At 32.4% G+C, this 17,807-nt stretch overlaps 2 protein-coding genes across 2 annotated transcripts; one reads left to right on the forward strand and one right to left on the reverse strand.

The window, feature by feature from the left end:
- The first annotated feature begins 1,787 nt into the window (after positions 1-1,787).
- On the forward strand, positions 1,788-5,936 carry LOC145132887 (Mitochondrial inner membrane translocase complex, subunit Tim44-related protein). Its single transcript, XM_079067839.1, has 12 exons — positions 1,788-1,931; positions 2,164-2,204; positions 2,448-2,548; positions 2,676-2,756; positions 3,100-3,182; positions 3,450-3,501; positions 3,950-4,039; positions 4,823-4,891; positions 4,995-5,096; positions 5,259-5,327; positions 5,482-5,538; positions 5,633-5,936. Exons 1-12 carry the CDS (start codon positions 1,858-1,860, stop codon positions 5,732-5,734), a joined length of 921 nt encoding a protein of 306 aa, XP_078923965.1. The 5' UTR covers positions 1,788-1,857; the 3' UTR covers positions 5,735-5,936.
- Positions 5,937-9,168: 3,232 nt separating this feature from the next.
- EDR1 (Protein kinase superfamily protein) lies at positions 9,169-16,915 on the reverse strand. Its single transcript, XM_079063671.1, has 13 exons — positions 16,371-16,915; positions 14,721-15,143; positions 14,254-14,357; positions 12,458-13,410; positions 12,328-12,368; positions 12,165-12,233; positions 11,397-11,497; positions 10,864-10,942; positions 10,661-10,759; positions 10,370-10,438; positions 10,238-10,287; positions 9,735-9,911; positions 9,169-9,500 (listed from the first exon to the last, which is right to left on the reverse strand). Exons 1-13 carry the CDS (start codon positions 16,800-16,802, stop codon positions 9,392-9,394), a joined length of 2,706 nt encoding a protein of 901 aa, XP_078919797.1. The 5' UTR covers positions 16,803-16,915; the 3' UTR covers positions 9,169-9,391.
- Between the last annotated feature and the right edge of the window lie 892 nt (positions 16,916-17,807).

Here is a 17,807-nt window from a genome sequence, read left to right on the forward strand (position 1 = left end):
TAGACACTAATCCAACAATACAGGCTAAGGTTCATACCTTAATGAAACCTACGACTCTATGTCTCCAATTGGTCCAGATACAAGTCATGGATAATTAATTATCTCAAATAGCTATAACATATCTCATTGGCACCCTTCATGCTTCTAAGGTCCTCCACATCAGCTCATGTGGTATATTATCATCTCTTCTACAAGTCGATAGACATCATATGAAGATCCATATTTCTTTCTTTATATGTCTTCATAAGATGTATAAGTAAGTGGATCACCGAATGACCTCCCTAACATGAAACGTAGTTGGTTTTTGAAAGGACCATAATGCAAGGAACATGACATCAAGAACTCTATATCAAAATTTCATGGTATGAATAAGTAACTTAATATCTTAATAGTTGTAGCTTTGTGCATCACATTTGTGCATATATATTATAATTACAAATATTGAATCTCCATTCCTCAATGATATTGGCGGTCCCTAATATAGCATTAAAGAGATTCGTTAATCACCAACTCCTTAGGGGTGTTGATCGGGTATAATTTTCGGGTTTCGAGTAGTTCGAGTTTTTAAAAGAAATAATAATAACCGATATCCGACCTATATTGCACTTTGGGTATTCGAGTTCGGGTAGATTAGGTTTTAATTCGGGCCGGGTATATTCATGTATACCCGGAAATTACTTATATTTTTTTTTTATACATTTGGGTCTCATAAATTAAATGTAAGTTTTGTGCAGAAGAATTTGTTTTTATATTGTACCATCTTGTGTAATTGAAGTATATAAAAAAACTAAGGAATATAGAGATTTGAATTGCATAAAAAACCTCTAACGTATATGAAAATTGATAAATCTGCCAAAATAAATATACATATAAATAAATGAAAATAGAAAACTTTAATTTATTAAAGCTTTAACATTTAAACATCCACATCAAAAAAATATATCGGCATTGTTACTTCGAACTAAGCCTTCAGCACATTATTTTTGTGATTGTTGTAATAAGACTTGTGTTGCAAGCATATGATTTTTTTTTCATGTTTGCTGCTAATAAATCTTTGCCAAGTTAAAACCATGTGATTGTTTAATTAATCATTTCATACACCTTTTAAAAATTTCTCCAAAAATAACATTTCATATAAATGGAAATCATTTGTTATCGTTTGGGATCCTAAAATCATGCAAAAGTTTCACATTCAGTCGAGTTTCCAATTTAGTAACTAAAACAGATGATAAGAGTGGATCCGAGTTGTGTATATGATCCAATTTAAAGAGAGGTCAGAATGAATTTTGAGAGATGGATAAATAGGTTAAGAACATTAGGGTTTTTTTTTTTTAATCAGGTATTCGAGTATACCCGAATTTTTTTAAACCTACCCAATACATGACCTATTTAAATATCAGGTTACCCGATTACCCGAATTTTCGAACCCGATACGCGAGTTACCCGACCCGATCTACCTGAATTCAAAATGGATCGAGTCGGGTAATCAGATATCGGTTATTTTCAACTAGCCTACAATTCCCTAGGACACTCTCATGTATTAATAGAGATCTCATGTATTAATAGAGATTTAATTCGAACTAACGACTTTGTTCCTCTCTATCATCCTCAAAGTCCTCGACTTCATCTAGAGACTCGCCACACAACCCATTAGTTATCATACTTTGAACTTATCCCTTAGTCCAACAACAAAAACAGGAGGAGCTCTTTGCAATTAGAAAATATATATGAGGGGTATTTTTTATAATTTACAAAAATCTGGGGGATGAACTGTTATTTCCCAATTCTAAATTCATAAACCTCTCGGCAACGAAAACCTTAAACCCCTTTCTAGAGCAAGCAGTGTGCGTGAGATCGATGATGGCATTCAGAAGTCTCCGGAACACTCGGAATGTTTATCAAGCATTGGAGATTCGAAAAACATCGCACCTGTTCGTCTTTGATCCCTTCTTTATCTCTTCTAATTTTTGTTGGCGTGCTACGATAACAACGGTGGATTCGTTCGACGTGATTGATCCATTGCTTGCTATAATTACATGAACAAAATGATATTAAATTCACTATTTTTCTTTTCCTTTTGATTTATCTGTCCAATTTTGATGTGCTACCTACTTAAGAAGGTTAAGATCATCTTGTATAATGCAGTTTTGATTGAACTTCCAGGTTTGGAAACTGGAGGAGCTACTCGAATGCTGGAATAGAAGGTAATCATCTAGCTGAAACTGCATTTTTCCAATGTCAAGTGTGCAATGGATTATAGTGGTATTCTAGTTGTAAAATTAGGGCTATCTGAATTACGCTCTTATCAATTTAGGGAAAACGGAGTTTATGTATTATTTTAAGCCTGATCTGACAAAACGTATCACCAATATCACTAGCAAGAGAAACCCTCATTGCTTCAAGGTCCAAAATTACTGACTAAGAAAGTCTCCATTCTATGTAATCAGCTCCTGAGATCATTAACAAGCGAAACCCTTATTGCTTCAAGGTCCAACATTGTCTACCTTCTTTCATCCATGGTGGTAATAAGATACTTCATACTGTAAAGGTAACACCATTTATATTAAAGCACCATGATGTATTCACATCATCATGATTCATGAGTATTGTAAAATACTGTGTTTTTTAACTGATAGTATTCATTGTATAGATCACATCTATTGCTTTTTGTATAGGTTGCTGAATTATCAATCTTCTTGAATGGTTCACGGAATTTATCAACACAAGTGAAAGCCCCTGCCCAGGCGCGAAAAATGGTATAACCATTTCCTTTCATTTGACTTGGTCAACTTTTCTTCCCAAGCTACATGTACAAGTACTTCTCTTTGCTGCTACACTTTAATCCATATTGATACCTGTAATTAGAGGATGATTATGAGAAAAAAACTTATGTTCATATTTGAGCCTTTGAGGATGATTTCTTATATATATATATTTTTTTCTTTTTGTCACAGTTTATGTTTTTTTCACTCGTATTTAAGAGGGCCTTAGTTTGTTATCCTTTTGTTAGATTTTTCACATTAATATTAAGGACTAGATAGCTCTCTACTTTGAAGAACCTATGAATTTTACCATCTTTATGATATTTTATATTTGCAGGGGGCTTTAAAGGTATCCATGCTAAGTCCTGGAATCATATATGAGCCATATGGTCCTCGTGAGCCTATTTCTTTTTGCCGAAGGTTAGATTTGAAAAATTATCTAATTTCTTTTATTAAGAATGTTTGGTTTCACAACATTTCATGATTTCGAGTTGAATAGCTAAATAAAACACCTTATATGCTTGATTAAACACCTATGGGGTTTTGGATCCTACAGATCTTATTTAGGGACTGAACCTAAAAATATAAATATACTGGCTTGAATGCATAAAAGATATAGGGTCCTAAAAGATCTTAATTAGAGACCTGAGTTGATTAAAAGAGCTTAATTAGACATCTCATCTGCAGGTGGTTCACGAGGACTGGATGGAGAAGAACAAAAGATGATATTTTTCTAGAGGTTACAATTACATCTTCTACTTTACTACCTTTTACATGAAATTTTACATTCTGAATGCTTCTCTATACGAGTAATATATATATATATATATATATATATATATATATATATATATATATATATATATATATATATTCTCATCTGTCTATGATCCAGGATTTTGTGATTATAGTATGACTTGACATGTAAAATGACCAAAAAAGGACATTCTTGAAATTTTATAAACTTAACATATAACCGTTTGTTTTTGTATGGCTTGTAATAATAAATTTTACACAAGTTGATTATCCATGAATCTTAGAAAAGTCTATCAATAACAATTACAGTTTTTCCTAATAAAATTATATATAAGCTGAAAGTGTAATTTAACTTATCTTTAATTTTGAAGTTCCAATTTTTACCTTCCTTTGACTGTTGAGTTGATACTTTGTTTTGTATATACATGCAGCTAAAAAATGCATATGCTATTGCCAAATTGAGAAAATCTGGCTACTCAAAGAAACAATTCTATGCTGAAGCTGTGAACTTATATAAAGAGGTATGCTTCTTACTATATAAATCACTTTTAAAATTACATATCTTTGGATGTGTTTTTAACTATAAGATTATCGTGTTTGTAATTGTACCCTTGTAATATTTAAAAAAATTATAAGGAAACAAGTTCTGGTCATCATATTAAATCCTCTTGAGATCTGTTTGGTTGGATGGAATGGAATGAAATAGACAAGGTAATGGAATGAGTCATTATATTAATGATCATATTTTGTTGGCTTGTAGTGATGAAATGAATTTTGATATAACTTTCTAAATATAATGTATAATTTTACCTCTTCTCTATACATTATTTAATTATAATTAATGATTTTTTATTTACATAGTTAAAAAAGTATACATAATAAAATCTCATAAAACCCAAATAAATTGATAATAATAAATGTTTTTTCTAGTTATATATGTAGTTTATTCAAAATTATGAAATTTGCAATAAAAAAAGGATCCATGTCATTAAAATTTACATAAATAAAATATGTTTAATTGCAATTTTCATTCTATTCCATCAGGCAAAACAAGCAGCTTTTTTCATTCCATTCCTTCCTTGATTCCAATTCCATGACCAACTCTATTTCTTCAACATATGATGATCAGACCTCCATTTATTTGATACTTTTTTGTATCAAATTAAAGGTGCTCTATTTGAACCCTAAACCCTAAACCCTAAATCAATTGATACATGTACAGTATTGGGGTGTACTTGGGACCTATATCATCATGCATTTCATCTATATCATTTTTTATTTTTTATTTTTTTTTGTTTTTTCAGATAAACATCTTAATGGCAAATGGTGACAAGACAACATTACGGAAAATGGTTACCGAGCATATGTATTCCGTAAGTGACTTTTATTGAATTATATTTATGTTTTTGTTTCAATGATTTAATCAAAGGATAAACTAGAGTGCTATGTCTTTTTTTTTTACATTGTGTAAAACAGGCACTGAAGAGTGAAATTAAGCAAAGAGAATCTAGATGGAGTAATGTTTACTGGGAACTGATAGAGCCAGTCATAAAAATCCGAACTTTACGCGCTCGAATGGCAAGTATCATTTTCCTTTTTTTTTTTTTTTTTTTTTTAATCATAGCATCATACTACTATTTTTTCAATGTTCTAATAAGAAAGAACAGTTATGTTTTTTTGTTTATAATAAAAAAAATAAATTGTTATTTTCATTAAGCATGTTTTTGTTTGTTCCCTCAGATTGGAGTGGATCGTGATGATCTGAGTAAAGTATTTATACAGCTCACACTTGAATTTCTCTCCAAACAGGTAACCACAACTGTACCTTAAATTTGTATTTATATGTTTTCAGATATATATATATATATATATATATATATATATATATATATATATAATTAATTTTCTTCACATATGATATGTTTAAAATTATTGAATAACGTTGTTGTTTCACTTGATTCAGAAATTTGAGGCCTATGATTCCAAAGGAAATGTGGTTGCTGGAAATAGAGATAAGGAGGTAATAAATAGATTGGTGCCTCTTTGTATGTATAATTTGTTATTTATGCATGGATAAATAACTAAAATTGTTGTTAATTAATTTATTTATTTAGGTCCTTGTTCGTGATATTTGGGTTTTTGAAAAATCCCAATTTCACCCTGGTGCATATTGGCGTCTTTGTGGACGAATTCCTGTAAAACCAGGTGATAAATAAATGATCAACTTCTTCTTCTTCAAGTCATTTGTGATTTTAAGGTGACAAAAGTCATTTCATTTGTTGTTTAATGACAAAATCGTGTAACAAATTTTGTACGAATGAGGTACAACCTTTTCCTTATAATTTGTTTATCTTCAACATCCAAAGACTAGGTAAAACCATCAACAGTAAAAATTAATAAACAATATGTTGAATTTTATTGTATTAGTAAATATTCTATTCCCTCGTATTGAACCCTTTGAATGAGCCCTTAGGAATAGCAATAGCACATTTTCTTATGGGGTGGTATATCTGCTAGACTCTATAGTCTATGGTCTATGTGTACCTGATTTACATCTTATATCATGTTCTTTGGGCCAATTTAGGGTCCATGAAAGAATAAACTTTTTTTCATAAACTATTTTATTGCATTTTCTAGCACGAAAAGAATTGGACATCCATTTCATGTGCATGTCATATGTTGGTTGTGAGACCTGTTGGTAGGGATAGGACATCGTGGATATATTAGAGTATTGTTTGTTATACAAACATCATAAAATTTCCATATTTTAGTAAAATGTCGTCCTATAAATCTAATTTTCATTGAGCTCCCACACTCACATGGGGTATCTTGTTATTAAGAACTTGCGATTCATCAATACAAAACAAGTGTCAAGTATACGCCATCAACCAACAAACCTATGTAAAGCCTACAAATGCTTTTTTCGGTTCTTTACTTCTTCATATTCTCTTGGTGTTGAGCTAATGGGTCAAAGCTTGGTCAACCTAGAGATGCACAAAGTGGATTGGTTTTGGTCAACAAAACTTAAAACTGATCTTTGAGCAAAAATATCCAAATCTATAAGAACCGGTTAGGATTTGTTTGAAACATATTTGTAAAAAAAATCATTTTTTGTCGGGTTTTTTTTTGTGTTTTATGGAACTTGATTTCGGAACTTAATAAAACTTTCATGATTGATGAGAAACATGTCAGTAAGGTATTTTGCAGGCATTCAAGACCGTTTAGGTGGTCTGGAATGATAATTTTCAACTTTTAATTTTTAGAAAAGTATTTTGCAGGCATCAATGATAGTACAAAGGGTGAAAACCGGTCTTAGAAAACCTCTAAAACCTTGTATAAACAAACAAATTGAAACAATGGATGAAAACATTATTGTTTTTATTATATGAGAATTGTTTTTTTATAGGTTTGAAAACCGGTTTCAAGTGTAAAATCCTCAAACCGTGGGACCGGTTTCAACCAAATTGGTTCCTAAATCAAATTGGGTTAGTTTGGAAACCAGTTTTTGGATCATAAAATGGTTTTATTTTTGTGCACATCTAATGAAAAAAGATTTCTGACTATGGTTTGAGTTATGTTTGACGAATAATCTTGGCTTTATGCCCTTATCTTGTTTGTCCCGCTCTAATTGAATTTATTAAATTAAAAGTTATCTATTTATGAGAACCATATAAAAGTTTTACTAAAATTTGATACAACATAAAACTTAGATCATCAATTTATATATAACTCACAAATAATGCATCGTTAAATATATATTGTCATAAAATTACAGACTAAATACTTAAATAATTGTATAATTATACAAGTTTCAAAAATGCATTCTAAAGAAAACGTTCAACCAGCCTAGTCCAAAAAAATTGTGTGCCCATCTTATTCCGACCCAATTAACACCCCTTCTTTCTTTTGCTTCAAAGATTCACAACCAAAGATGTGACTAAGGTTTACTTGTCCCCAAAGCAAAAGCAAAGTATATATGGTAAATATGACTAATAAAAGTTATTGTTATTTAGTATCACTTTACCACAAAAAATGTCACTCTCATTAGACAATGCATTCAGTTCAAATAAATAAACAATCTATGTTCATAAAACGTTTTTCTGATCACACATTACTTATTCCTTCAATACTTTCTCTACAAATCATCTAACGGGAAAAGCAAAATACATATCCAACACCATGGAGTCATCAAAATGGAAGCAACCTTCAAATCACATGACAAGAATAACATCAACCTCATCTTCAAAGAAACCTCTTCAAAATTCACTAAAATCATAACCAAACCCCACCACCTCATTCCCCCCTCAAACTATGTTATTCTATTCCACAAATCAATCTCCTAAAAAATCCTCATTTCATCACCATGGGTTCGGGATGTCTTATATGCAAAAACTTCTATTTCTACAAATATCTCAACACGAGCACAAGATGCCCGTTTTGTTATCTACGGGTCACAGGTAATTATGTAATTGGGTCATTTGTTGATTGGTTTCAAGGCCATGCTACAAAGACAGTTGTTTTAGGTGGCTCGAGCCCACGAACCATAACGGTTCTTGAAGACGAGCTTGACCGTTATGGACCACTGGTGCCACCCAAAGTGCATGGTGTGGGGACACATGTTGGCTCATTGTTGGCTAAACCAAAAGTGGTACGGAAATCGGTGAGTATTAAGCATGAAGTGGAGTTCATTGAGGATTATGTAAGAAATAATAAGGGAAAGAGGAAGAAAATTGAGCAATGGCCTTCAATGGAGATTGAAGAGGATGATGAAATTAAGCCATTGAAGTCCATTCTAAAGGTGGGTTCCATTCTAGGCAAATCTAATTAGAAATGGTGAATGGTGAAAGGAAAAACAAAATGTAAAGATTACGATTTGCTTTCATTTTATTGGTGCATATTTACAATAAATGTAAGGCCTTATTTAGTTATGGGATTTATAATATAAAGGATATGTAGATATGCGTTTTCAAACTGATTATTACAATTATCGTACAAACATAAAATAGTTGTCTGACTAAAAAATAGAAATAAAAATTATATTTTAGTTTTTATGTGAAAGGAAAAACTCAAGATACTCCAGAACTTAGAGAGGAGGACGAGGAAAAGAATATACTTCCCCAAGTCTATAAAACTGTACCTTTTTTCATATTAAGATATGTACTAAAAAGAATTTACATGACTATAACAATAAAAAAAAAATTATATTTATATGGCATCATTAAAATTGATAATTTTTCAATATACAATGTTATAATGTGACAAACCATATGAAATTACATAGCTATATTCTTGCATTTAACAGAAACCGGTAAAATACAAGAAATAGTAATATGCTTACTATACCTTCCTACTTTTTTTGCTTTCTATAATAACATTGCTACTTCTTACATTTAACCTAAAAATCTTAAATGCTGACAATATCAATATAGCATTCTACTTTTTTTTTTGTTACTACAACATTAGTATTTCTTGCATTTAACCGAAAACAGGTAAAATGCAAGAAATAACAATCTGTTTATTTGCAAATTATAGCATCCTTTTTTTTCTCTATTATCACATTGTTATTTCCTATATGAACCCAAAAAAAAATAATAATAATAATAATAATTGAGTTTTGGGTTTTTCATCACGGATAAAAAGTTACAAACCAGGAAGAAAACATAGCAACACATGTTATGGTAATATCAAAAGCGTATTTACATACACACACACCCAAAACTATGCACACTCGCATACTGATAGGGTATACAAATTATTAGATCATGACCCCAAAAACAGATTCTCTTTTTTTCCTATTATATACTCAATTTGTGAACACTGTTTTTACATAAACATGAGAGAGAGAGAGAGAGAGAGAGAGAGAGAGGGTTAATTTAAATATCGATTGGTTGATCATCATCGATGTGTGTAGTGGCTGCCAACCGCTGCAATGGCTTTAGAGCCACTGTAAGTTGTGCAAATGAAGGCCGTAGGTTTGGATCCCTGCCATGTTCAATTTCATAATTTATAAATCTTTATATCCAAAAATACAACTAACTTACTTATTTGAAGAAAAAAAATGTATGACTCTATTATCATGATGCTAGTTTAACTCGATAAAATGATGAAAGTAGGTGACTTGTGTTTTTCTTTTAAAAATGGTTCAGAAGATGTATAGTATGAATAAAATGATGAAAAAGTTTTTGCACTAATGAATGGAAGTTGAAAAGTACTTACGTTTGCCAGCAGTCCCAGATGATTCTTCCAACCAAGGGGTCTAACTCTTTGGGGATGTCGAGGCGGCGGTTTTGGAAGCCCACAGCACCCACCACCTGCATCGGGTTCATCCCACTCCAAGGCAATCTTAGGGTTGCAAGCTCCCACAGTATAACACCAAAGCTATACACATCACACCTACAAATTATATGCAACAACTCAAACTCAAACTCAAACTCAAATTACCTTTCTGCCCTGCCCTGCCCATCCCATCCATAATCATCATCATTATAATTTATAAAATACAGGAACAGCATTGATCCAGATCCTAAAGATTTTTTCAATGTTGCAGGGATGCTATGATCATTGGGTATAAACTTTTAAAGTACAATGGCTTAATAAAAAAAAAAATAAAAAAAAAGTGAAAGTAGAGTGTTGTTGTAATGAAAAGAAATAAAAGTAGGATGCTATAATAATACACAGATAAATGCATTGCATTTAGCTGAAAAAGTCGTAAAACTTACTTCTCGTTTGAATTTTCATTACGCAGGACTTCAGGTGCCATCCACTCGGGCTAAGATAAGACATCAAATCAATGATAAGTTATGTTCATCAAGAAAAAAAAAACATTCTAAAGAAATAATATAAAAACTCACCGTTCCTGCTGTTGATTTGGATGATAAAAATGTGTTATGCTTCAAGCGGGACAGCCCAAAGTCACATACCTGCAGGGTTTAAACTCTCATTTATTAAAGCAATGGCAACAAATAGCAACCTACTTGTCTATCATATGATAGCATAGCATCCTACTTTCATTTACAACATTCTACTTTGAAAAATCAATAGATTTTTCTGTTTTTTGGAATTAAATAAGTGGTGTAGGAAGGGAAGGGGATCTGGTAATAAAAAGAAGAGGGGTAAGGGTAGGGGTATATGAGTAAATTTACCTTGACATTCCAATCTTCATCAACCAACAAATTTGGTGATTTCAAGTCCCTGTGAACTATTGTTGGGATGCTTGTATGCAAGCAATTCATCCCCTTTGCCTACAAAATACACCATTCAACTTTCAAAAAATACATCACAGACACAAACATAGATAAGTTGATAAAATATTTATATTTATATGATTGTATGTAAACTTCCTTACCACATCAAGAGCCATTTTGATTCTTCGTTTTTCATCAATTTGGCAATGTGGACGATGAATTATCCTGTATAAGCTTCCTCTGAAACACCAAAAGTTAGTTGTAATACTTTACTTTAGTTTGCACCATATTAGCTAGCAAAACGAATATCAAAAGCTAACTGGTAGCTTAACAATATTCTTCCAGATTAAAATATCACAAATGTATCTAGACAATTCCCAAAATACCCTTTGAACTGGTAAATTATGTATGCTATCTTCTATTGGATATATAATATTTCCATAGCATAGCTTTCTATTAAATAAGCGTTTCCTTTTCACTTTATTGACTTAATGGTGTCCAACAAGCTTTATATATTTAAGTGTTTATATTTTAATTAATGCAGAAAGAACTTAATAGAGAAAGTCAGGGCCCATTAAGTCCTAACCTTTCACATTGCCCTCATTTATTGTTTCCTTCCATTTCCAAAGTGTGACATATTTTCACAAGTATTTTTTTTTATACATCATTTAAAAAAAGTAAAATAAAACAAAACCTGGGGAGAAATTCTGTGATGATTGAAAGGTTTGGAGGTCGAGTAACAGCACCCATAAAAAGCACAACATTTGGATGGCGTAATCTCTGCATAATGCGCACCTGCCTCATCAAAGTACAATATGCTTAATTAATACAGCTTTTTGCTCAATAATTTTCTTACAAATAATGCTATATTTCCTTTATTTAACCCATGTTTAGTTGGCAAACAAGGAAAAGAGAACCACCAATTTCCCCTTTAAATGCAGTGTGCATACAAAAAAGATGAAAAAAAGAAATGCACTTTCATATTACAGCATTCTACTTTGAATTTTTTCCCAATTATAGCATTTTGCTTCCAAATTTGTTTCTTAATAGGACATTATACTGTAGAAAAATTCCACCCAACTATAGCATTGTATTTCCAGTTTCTTCTCTTATTATTAGGGCATCATTAAAAATCTAATCAATTATAGTAGTGAAAAATGCTTTTTATTGGATCACATTGCTATAATCGTAGATTTTTCAAACTTCAATGTTGTAATAGGAAGACATGAAGCTACGATGCTATAATTAAACATATCAATGAAAGTACTTTGCTCTTTGTTGCATTTAACCCCTTAACTGAATAGGAAAGTATCCAACTAAATTCCTTATTCCCCCAAAATTAACAAACATTATGAGTTGTGAACCCCTATGTAGTAAAAAAACAAAAGATTTGAAGCATTTGTGACTTAAAGACAAATAACCACATTTCATAATTTAGTTTTTAGGAAACATTATTACTTACTTCCCTCTTGAACTCTGCTAAAGCAGCACCTGAAAAATCCTGATCAAGGAACTTCTTCACTGCCACCTCCTGTTGAATGAAAAATCAACTAATTAGGAAATCAAACACAATTAAATATAAACTACCCTAAATTTATTTCAGTAAGACTACAGAAAAATCTTACAGTGCCATTCCAATCAGCATGATAAACCTCACCATATGAGCCTGCAAGATGAGAAGGGCATTAACGTCTTTTCCAGACAAGACACGACACAACTTAAAAAGGGGAATAATATTCTTTTTTAAACCATTACCTAGTCCAATTCTTTCACCAATGACCAAATCTTCCCATGGAATCTCACAATCTCCAACATCATCAATCACAGGATCAACAACCGATGATGATGATGACGTGGAGCTTTCGGGTCCCACCACCTTTCGGTTTTCAACATTGACCCGATACTCTGAACCTTTTCTAACATTTTCTTCCCCTCTCACCACATTCAATTTTTCCTTATTTCTTGAGAAAGCATTGTTATTATTATTATTATTATTATTATTATTATTATTATTATTATTATTCCCCACAACCTCCAAAGACAATCTATAGTTTTTCCACTCAGCCCATGCAGCTTCCGACTCAGCAGCATTATTTGAAGAACCCGTTTCACTATTTTGATTCAAAGTCCCACCATAACTATCACGTGACTTCAAACCATCGGAATATACCCTTCCGGGTCCCGGGACCACCTCGTTAACAGCATGACGGTTTTTCCACATTTGTGGGACCGGAGGTCTTCCGGAAACAACTTGGTTAATTTTTGTGTTTTTATTATCAGCCTGTTGCATTGAACCCTTTCCGGATCCTTTAATTTGGAAAGGATTGAGCTCTGTGAAAAGGTTTTTATTGTCCTCGGGGCCGGGGGTATTTTGGGTATTATATGGGACTATGTTAACATTCATCCTTGAACCGCCACTAACTGCATTGGGCCCACGGCCTCCTTTGTAAAGAGAATTTCCGATTGCTGATGAAGGGATGTGATCTAATTGACTACTGTTGTTTTGCACTTCAATGTTTTGACTACTGGCACCATTGATATTATTGTTTGAAATGGGTCTTGAAGGAAGTGAGAAATCTTTAGTTGACTGGACACCTGGAAGTTGACTTGATTTTGGGATTTTTGGTTTCAAGGAGGAATCTTTTCCACTGAAAATATCAGCGGGTATAAGTGTTCCAGGGGCTGCCATTAGATCCACCAGAAATTCACTGAAGACAAAGGAAAAAGGGAAATTGTCAGAAAAGTCCTAATATTTTCAGGAAAGTTACACTTTAGTCCCAAGATTTTTTTTTTGAACAAAAAAGTCCCGATTATTTCATTTTGGCTCAAGTTTACAAAAAAGTCCTTTTTTTTCTTTTAACAGGAAATGATATACTAACGTGTTTTTAAAAATAATCGGGACTTTAATGTTCAAAAAAAAAATCTTGGGACTAAAGTGTAACTTTCCTGAAAATATTGGGACTTTTCTGACAATTTCCCAAGGAAAAACAAATAAATATCTTCACATAAAAAAAAGGATAAATAATGAACTTGGTCTAAGAGATTCATTTGGTTATTATAGCATCCTGCTTTCATTCTTCTATTACACATTTTACCTTCAATTTTTTTTTCTTATTAAGACATTGTACAATGAAAATTCTACCCAATTATAGCAACGTACTTTCTTCTATTTGTTTATTATATCATTCTACTTTTAAAATTTCATATTACAAGGTTCTACTTCGAGAAATCTACCCAATTATAGCAAAAGTAGTACATAGGAATTAAATGCCACTGCAATAATTTGGCAGAATTTACAAGCACAATGTCCTAATAAGAAAAAGATTGAAAGTGAAATGTCACAATTGGCTAGATTTTTTTAAGACGATGTCTTGATAAGATAAACAACTGGATGTATAATGTTGTAAAAGAACGAAACATAAGTAAGATGCCATCTAAATCAATAAATGAGAGTATGTTGCTGTTTCTTGCACTTAGACAGAAACAGTATAATCCTGACAATCTAAATCAAAGAGAAATAGGATATGTAAAACTAAAAGGCCACATGTTACCTTTCATTATCCAACTTGATAATGTTGACTGCATCATCCTCAACACCAGTATAGTGGCTACCCCTGACAAGCCTACATGTTATTCCAACACTTTCCGCCAGTACCTGCACTTCACAAGAGTAAAAAAAAAATGAGATAAAAGTCAACATGACTACATAGATTAAGAAAAGCTAAGTCTGTTGGACCCAAGAATCAGGTAGATCATTCAAAGTACAATGTTGTAATGGAAACAAACAAAATTAGGGAGCATTGAACCCTTTACTTTTTCCTTCCATTTCCCTAGCTGTGCCATCATTTTCTCAAATATTTTTTTAAACATCACATTTAACGGTTTAACCAAACAAAAAAGAAAATAAGCCTTAGTGGCTACAGTTCCACCTAGTAAAATAGCCAATATTATATGTAATCGAAACCAAATAATGTCTAGATTCAAGAAAAAGGATAAAAGAACAAGAACAACAGTTCACCTTGAAAAGCAAAGCACGATGACGTAACAGTCCAACTCTTAAAGATCCAATAGGGTATATACTGGTATGTAAAGATGTCCTCAATTCTGTGCTTCTTTCCATCCATCTTGCCATAATAATATTAGCATCCCTCACTGGTCCACCCATGTGCTCTGTCACAAGTTCAGCAAGCCTTTGCACTAAAAGACTGACCTCAGCAGGAGGGCAGTCTAATGCAATACAGTGGGCTACCTGAAACAGCTCTTCTAGGGCAGGATCAATGGTTCTGTTTACTATGATTACTTCAAAACCTGAAGTTTGAGGATCTGTTTCAAGATCTGACAAAGAGGGCATTTTCCCTTGGGATGTTGTTTCTGTTGAAAGCCCATATACATCATAGAAACCATCCACTACTTTCTCCTCATAATCAAGGAGACCATAATCCTGGTTGATTTGAACCAAAAAGAAAAAGTTAAACTCATGTAAGATAACATTAAAATGGATTGTAAACTCATGGGCTAAATGCAAGAAACAGCAATGTAATTTCATTTATATGTTTATCACAACATTCCACTTTCATTTGTTTTTGATATTTTCTTATTAACGCAATGAAATTTGAAAAACCTACCGATAATAAAATTGTACTTCTATTTTTTCTTATTAGCGCGTTGTGCTTTGAGAAATCTTCCCAATTGTAGCAGTGAGAATTGTTTTGTATTTGAATGAAATTGCTATAATAGGGTAGATTTTTCTGAGTATAATGATATAACAAGAAAAAATGGAAGTAGGATGCTACAATAGACAAATAAACAGATGTTGTAATTCCTTGCATTTAACTTTTTTTTTTAATTTTATATACCATGTCAAAGGGTGATTCTTGATCACATCATTTATAAGGAGTATTTTTACATCTGTTTATTAGACAAATCTGTATGTATTTATTATTATATTAGAATCTTTATTACATATGTTGACAAAGACTCGCTCATCCCACTGCATTATCATGCCAAAAGAAATAGCTAAACCTGCAAAAGTGGGCCAAAAGATAACACCGATCTTCCATGTTTATAGAATCCAACCAGTAATTTGATCTTGTGAATTTACACTCATGAATCATGATATAAGACATACTACCCCAACTGATAATTGGAAGAAAAATAAGCTAATAATTAACCCAATAAAGATAATCTAGGTGAAGTCAACTTATATGATCCAATGTAACACCCCAAGTAACTAAAACCAAAGCAGTCTCCTTCCCATCTCAATAACCTTATTTTCTAATTCAAATCATCCATAACTACATTTTTCTACCCATTGGTGGAGTATGATGATATTAAACAAAAGTAGAGAAGGTAATAATTTGATTGAGACGCCTATTTAAAGGAAATTCCTTGATTTCAGGAATGTTTGTGTTCCAATAACCAGTCTGAATCCTCTAAATGCACTTATGTAATCTCCTCATGCTAACAACCTGTTACTTCCTATGCCGATGCACATAGAAACAAGAGCAATGCACAAATATACCCTAATATTCACTGTGTCGTATTCTTTAACCTATTCCATAGGAGATTAGAATGAAATTGAAGCAAGTTTATCGAGTAGAAAATCAAAATCTTGAACTTTGCTGCACAACTACATGTTATTCGTATCAATTTAGGAGGTTCAACTTACCCAGTACTGCCGAGACAACTTATCAGCTGCCGCATCACCTCTATCAGGGACATGATTATTACTCGAATGTTGCCCTAAACTCAACAACTTCGCAGCACGGATCTGATCACTATCGGTATCACCTCTAGACTCCGAATTCGACACGCTTAAAGCTAGGGCTAGCTGGACCTGGTACTCTTCTTCTGACGAATAATAATCTTGTTGACGCGATGTTACATTGACGGTCGGAGACGTTTGAGGAGGACTTGCGGCAGCAGCTGGAGATTGGACGGAGATTTGTCCGGTGAGAGTTGAAGATGTACGGTGGTCGGCGGTGGCGCAAGATGACGACGACGATGACGACGTTGGATCGTTGGATGATCTATTAGGATCGTGATTGCTTCCTATGTGAAGCTTCTTGAAGATGTTCTTCATGCCTTTCTTCTTCTCCATTTCTTGAATTCTTCTTCTTCACTGAGTCTTCACGTAGTTGGGAACCAGCGAGGGAAAACTCAACAGAGTTTGTTTTATACGCTGAAAATGTAAATTTCCCCTTCTTTTCCTAGAGTTGAAATCACTCATTTCTATATTAAATTTCCATCGTTCATTGATTCAGAAATATACAATCGGTGTTTTTTTTCTTGGCATAAATATTATTTATGTTTTAAGTGTTATTTTTTATATAATGAATTTAATAGGACATGATTCAATAAATATATCTTTTATTTTGACTTTGAGAAATAAAATTTTCTTCTATTAATGGTATCTCTGAAAATTAACATTTTAGCAACAGCTACAATAACATAGTTTCCTGTCGAGGCGGACATCGCAGCGTAAACTCAACATCCCAAAAACTTAAGAGATGTTTATAATATTAGAGCTTTTTGATGTGTATGCAATTGTGTCATGGTTTAAGTAGTTTTGAAATTAGGGTTTGTAACATTTGTTGGTGAAATTAGTAAATTGAGGATGAAAGCTGAAACAACATGCTAATATACTAACTACAAAACTTGCAAGGAGAGACACAATTAATAGGTCATTCCATGACACTGGATTCTTATAACTTTCATTTGGTATTTAGGAGTAGCATTTGAAATGCCAAAGATATTTTCGATTAATAAAATAGAAATAAACAATCTAGAAGGATTAATGAATGCAAATAAGACGTTGAACACTTTTTATCTCCTTAACTACTTTTTAATAAATGAATGCTCAACGTTTGTCTTGTTTTTAGGATTTAGACCTAGTTAGTTGGTTATCTTCTTATGCTAGTTAAAAAGTGTATCTATTTACATGTATATCCTCATGAAAGATACAATAAAAAGTATGAAGCGTATATATTGTATAATTTTATATAATCTAGTTTATATGTCTCATGTAGCTATTGTATGATAGTGCATATAATACCACCACTCGTTTTCGTCTTTGGGGCAATGGTGTTAGTTTAACGAACTTTAT

Source organism: Lactuca virosa, chromosome 8 (genome assembly GCF_052849685.1).
Source record: "Lactuca virosa cultivar CGN04683 chromosome 8, Lactuca_virosa_CGN04683_v6, whole genome shotgun sequence".
Lineage (NCBI taxonomy): Eukaryota > Viridiplantae > Streptophyta > Magnoliopsida > Asterales > Asteraceae > Lactuca > Lactuca virosa.

Excerpts from the sequence above, each read along its gene's own strand:
- LOC145132887 (XM_079067839.1), top strand. The coding sequence starts at position 1,858 with ATGATGGCATTCAGAAGTCTCCGGAACACTCGGAATGTTTATCAAGCA. Across the intron at positions 2,205-2,447 it reads CTCGAATGCTGGAATAGAAG|CTCCTGAGATCATTAACAAG; the intron begins GTAATCATCTAG and ends CTATGTAATCAG. Across the intron at positions 2,757-3,099 it reads CTGCCCAGGCGCGAAAAATG|GGGGCTTTAAAGGTATCCAT; the intron begins GTATAACCATTT and ends TTATATTTGCAG.
- EDR1 (XM_079063671.1), bottom strand. The coding sequence starts at position 16,802 with ATGGAGAAGAAGAAAGGCATGAAGAACATCTTCAAGAAGCTTCACATA. Across the intron at positions 11,498-12,164 it reads TAGCAGAGTTCAAGAGGGAA|GTGCGCATTATGCAGAGATT; the intron begins GTAAGTAATAAT and ends TTGATGAGGCAG. Across the intron at positions 10,760-10,863 it reads TCAAAATGGCTCTTGATGTG|GCAAAGGGGATGAATTGCTT; the intron begins GTAAGGAAGTTT and ends TGTATTTTGTAG.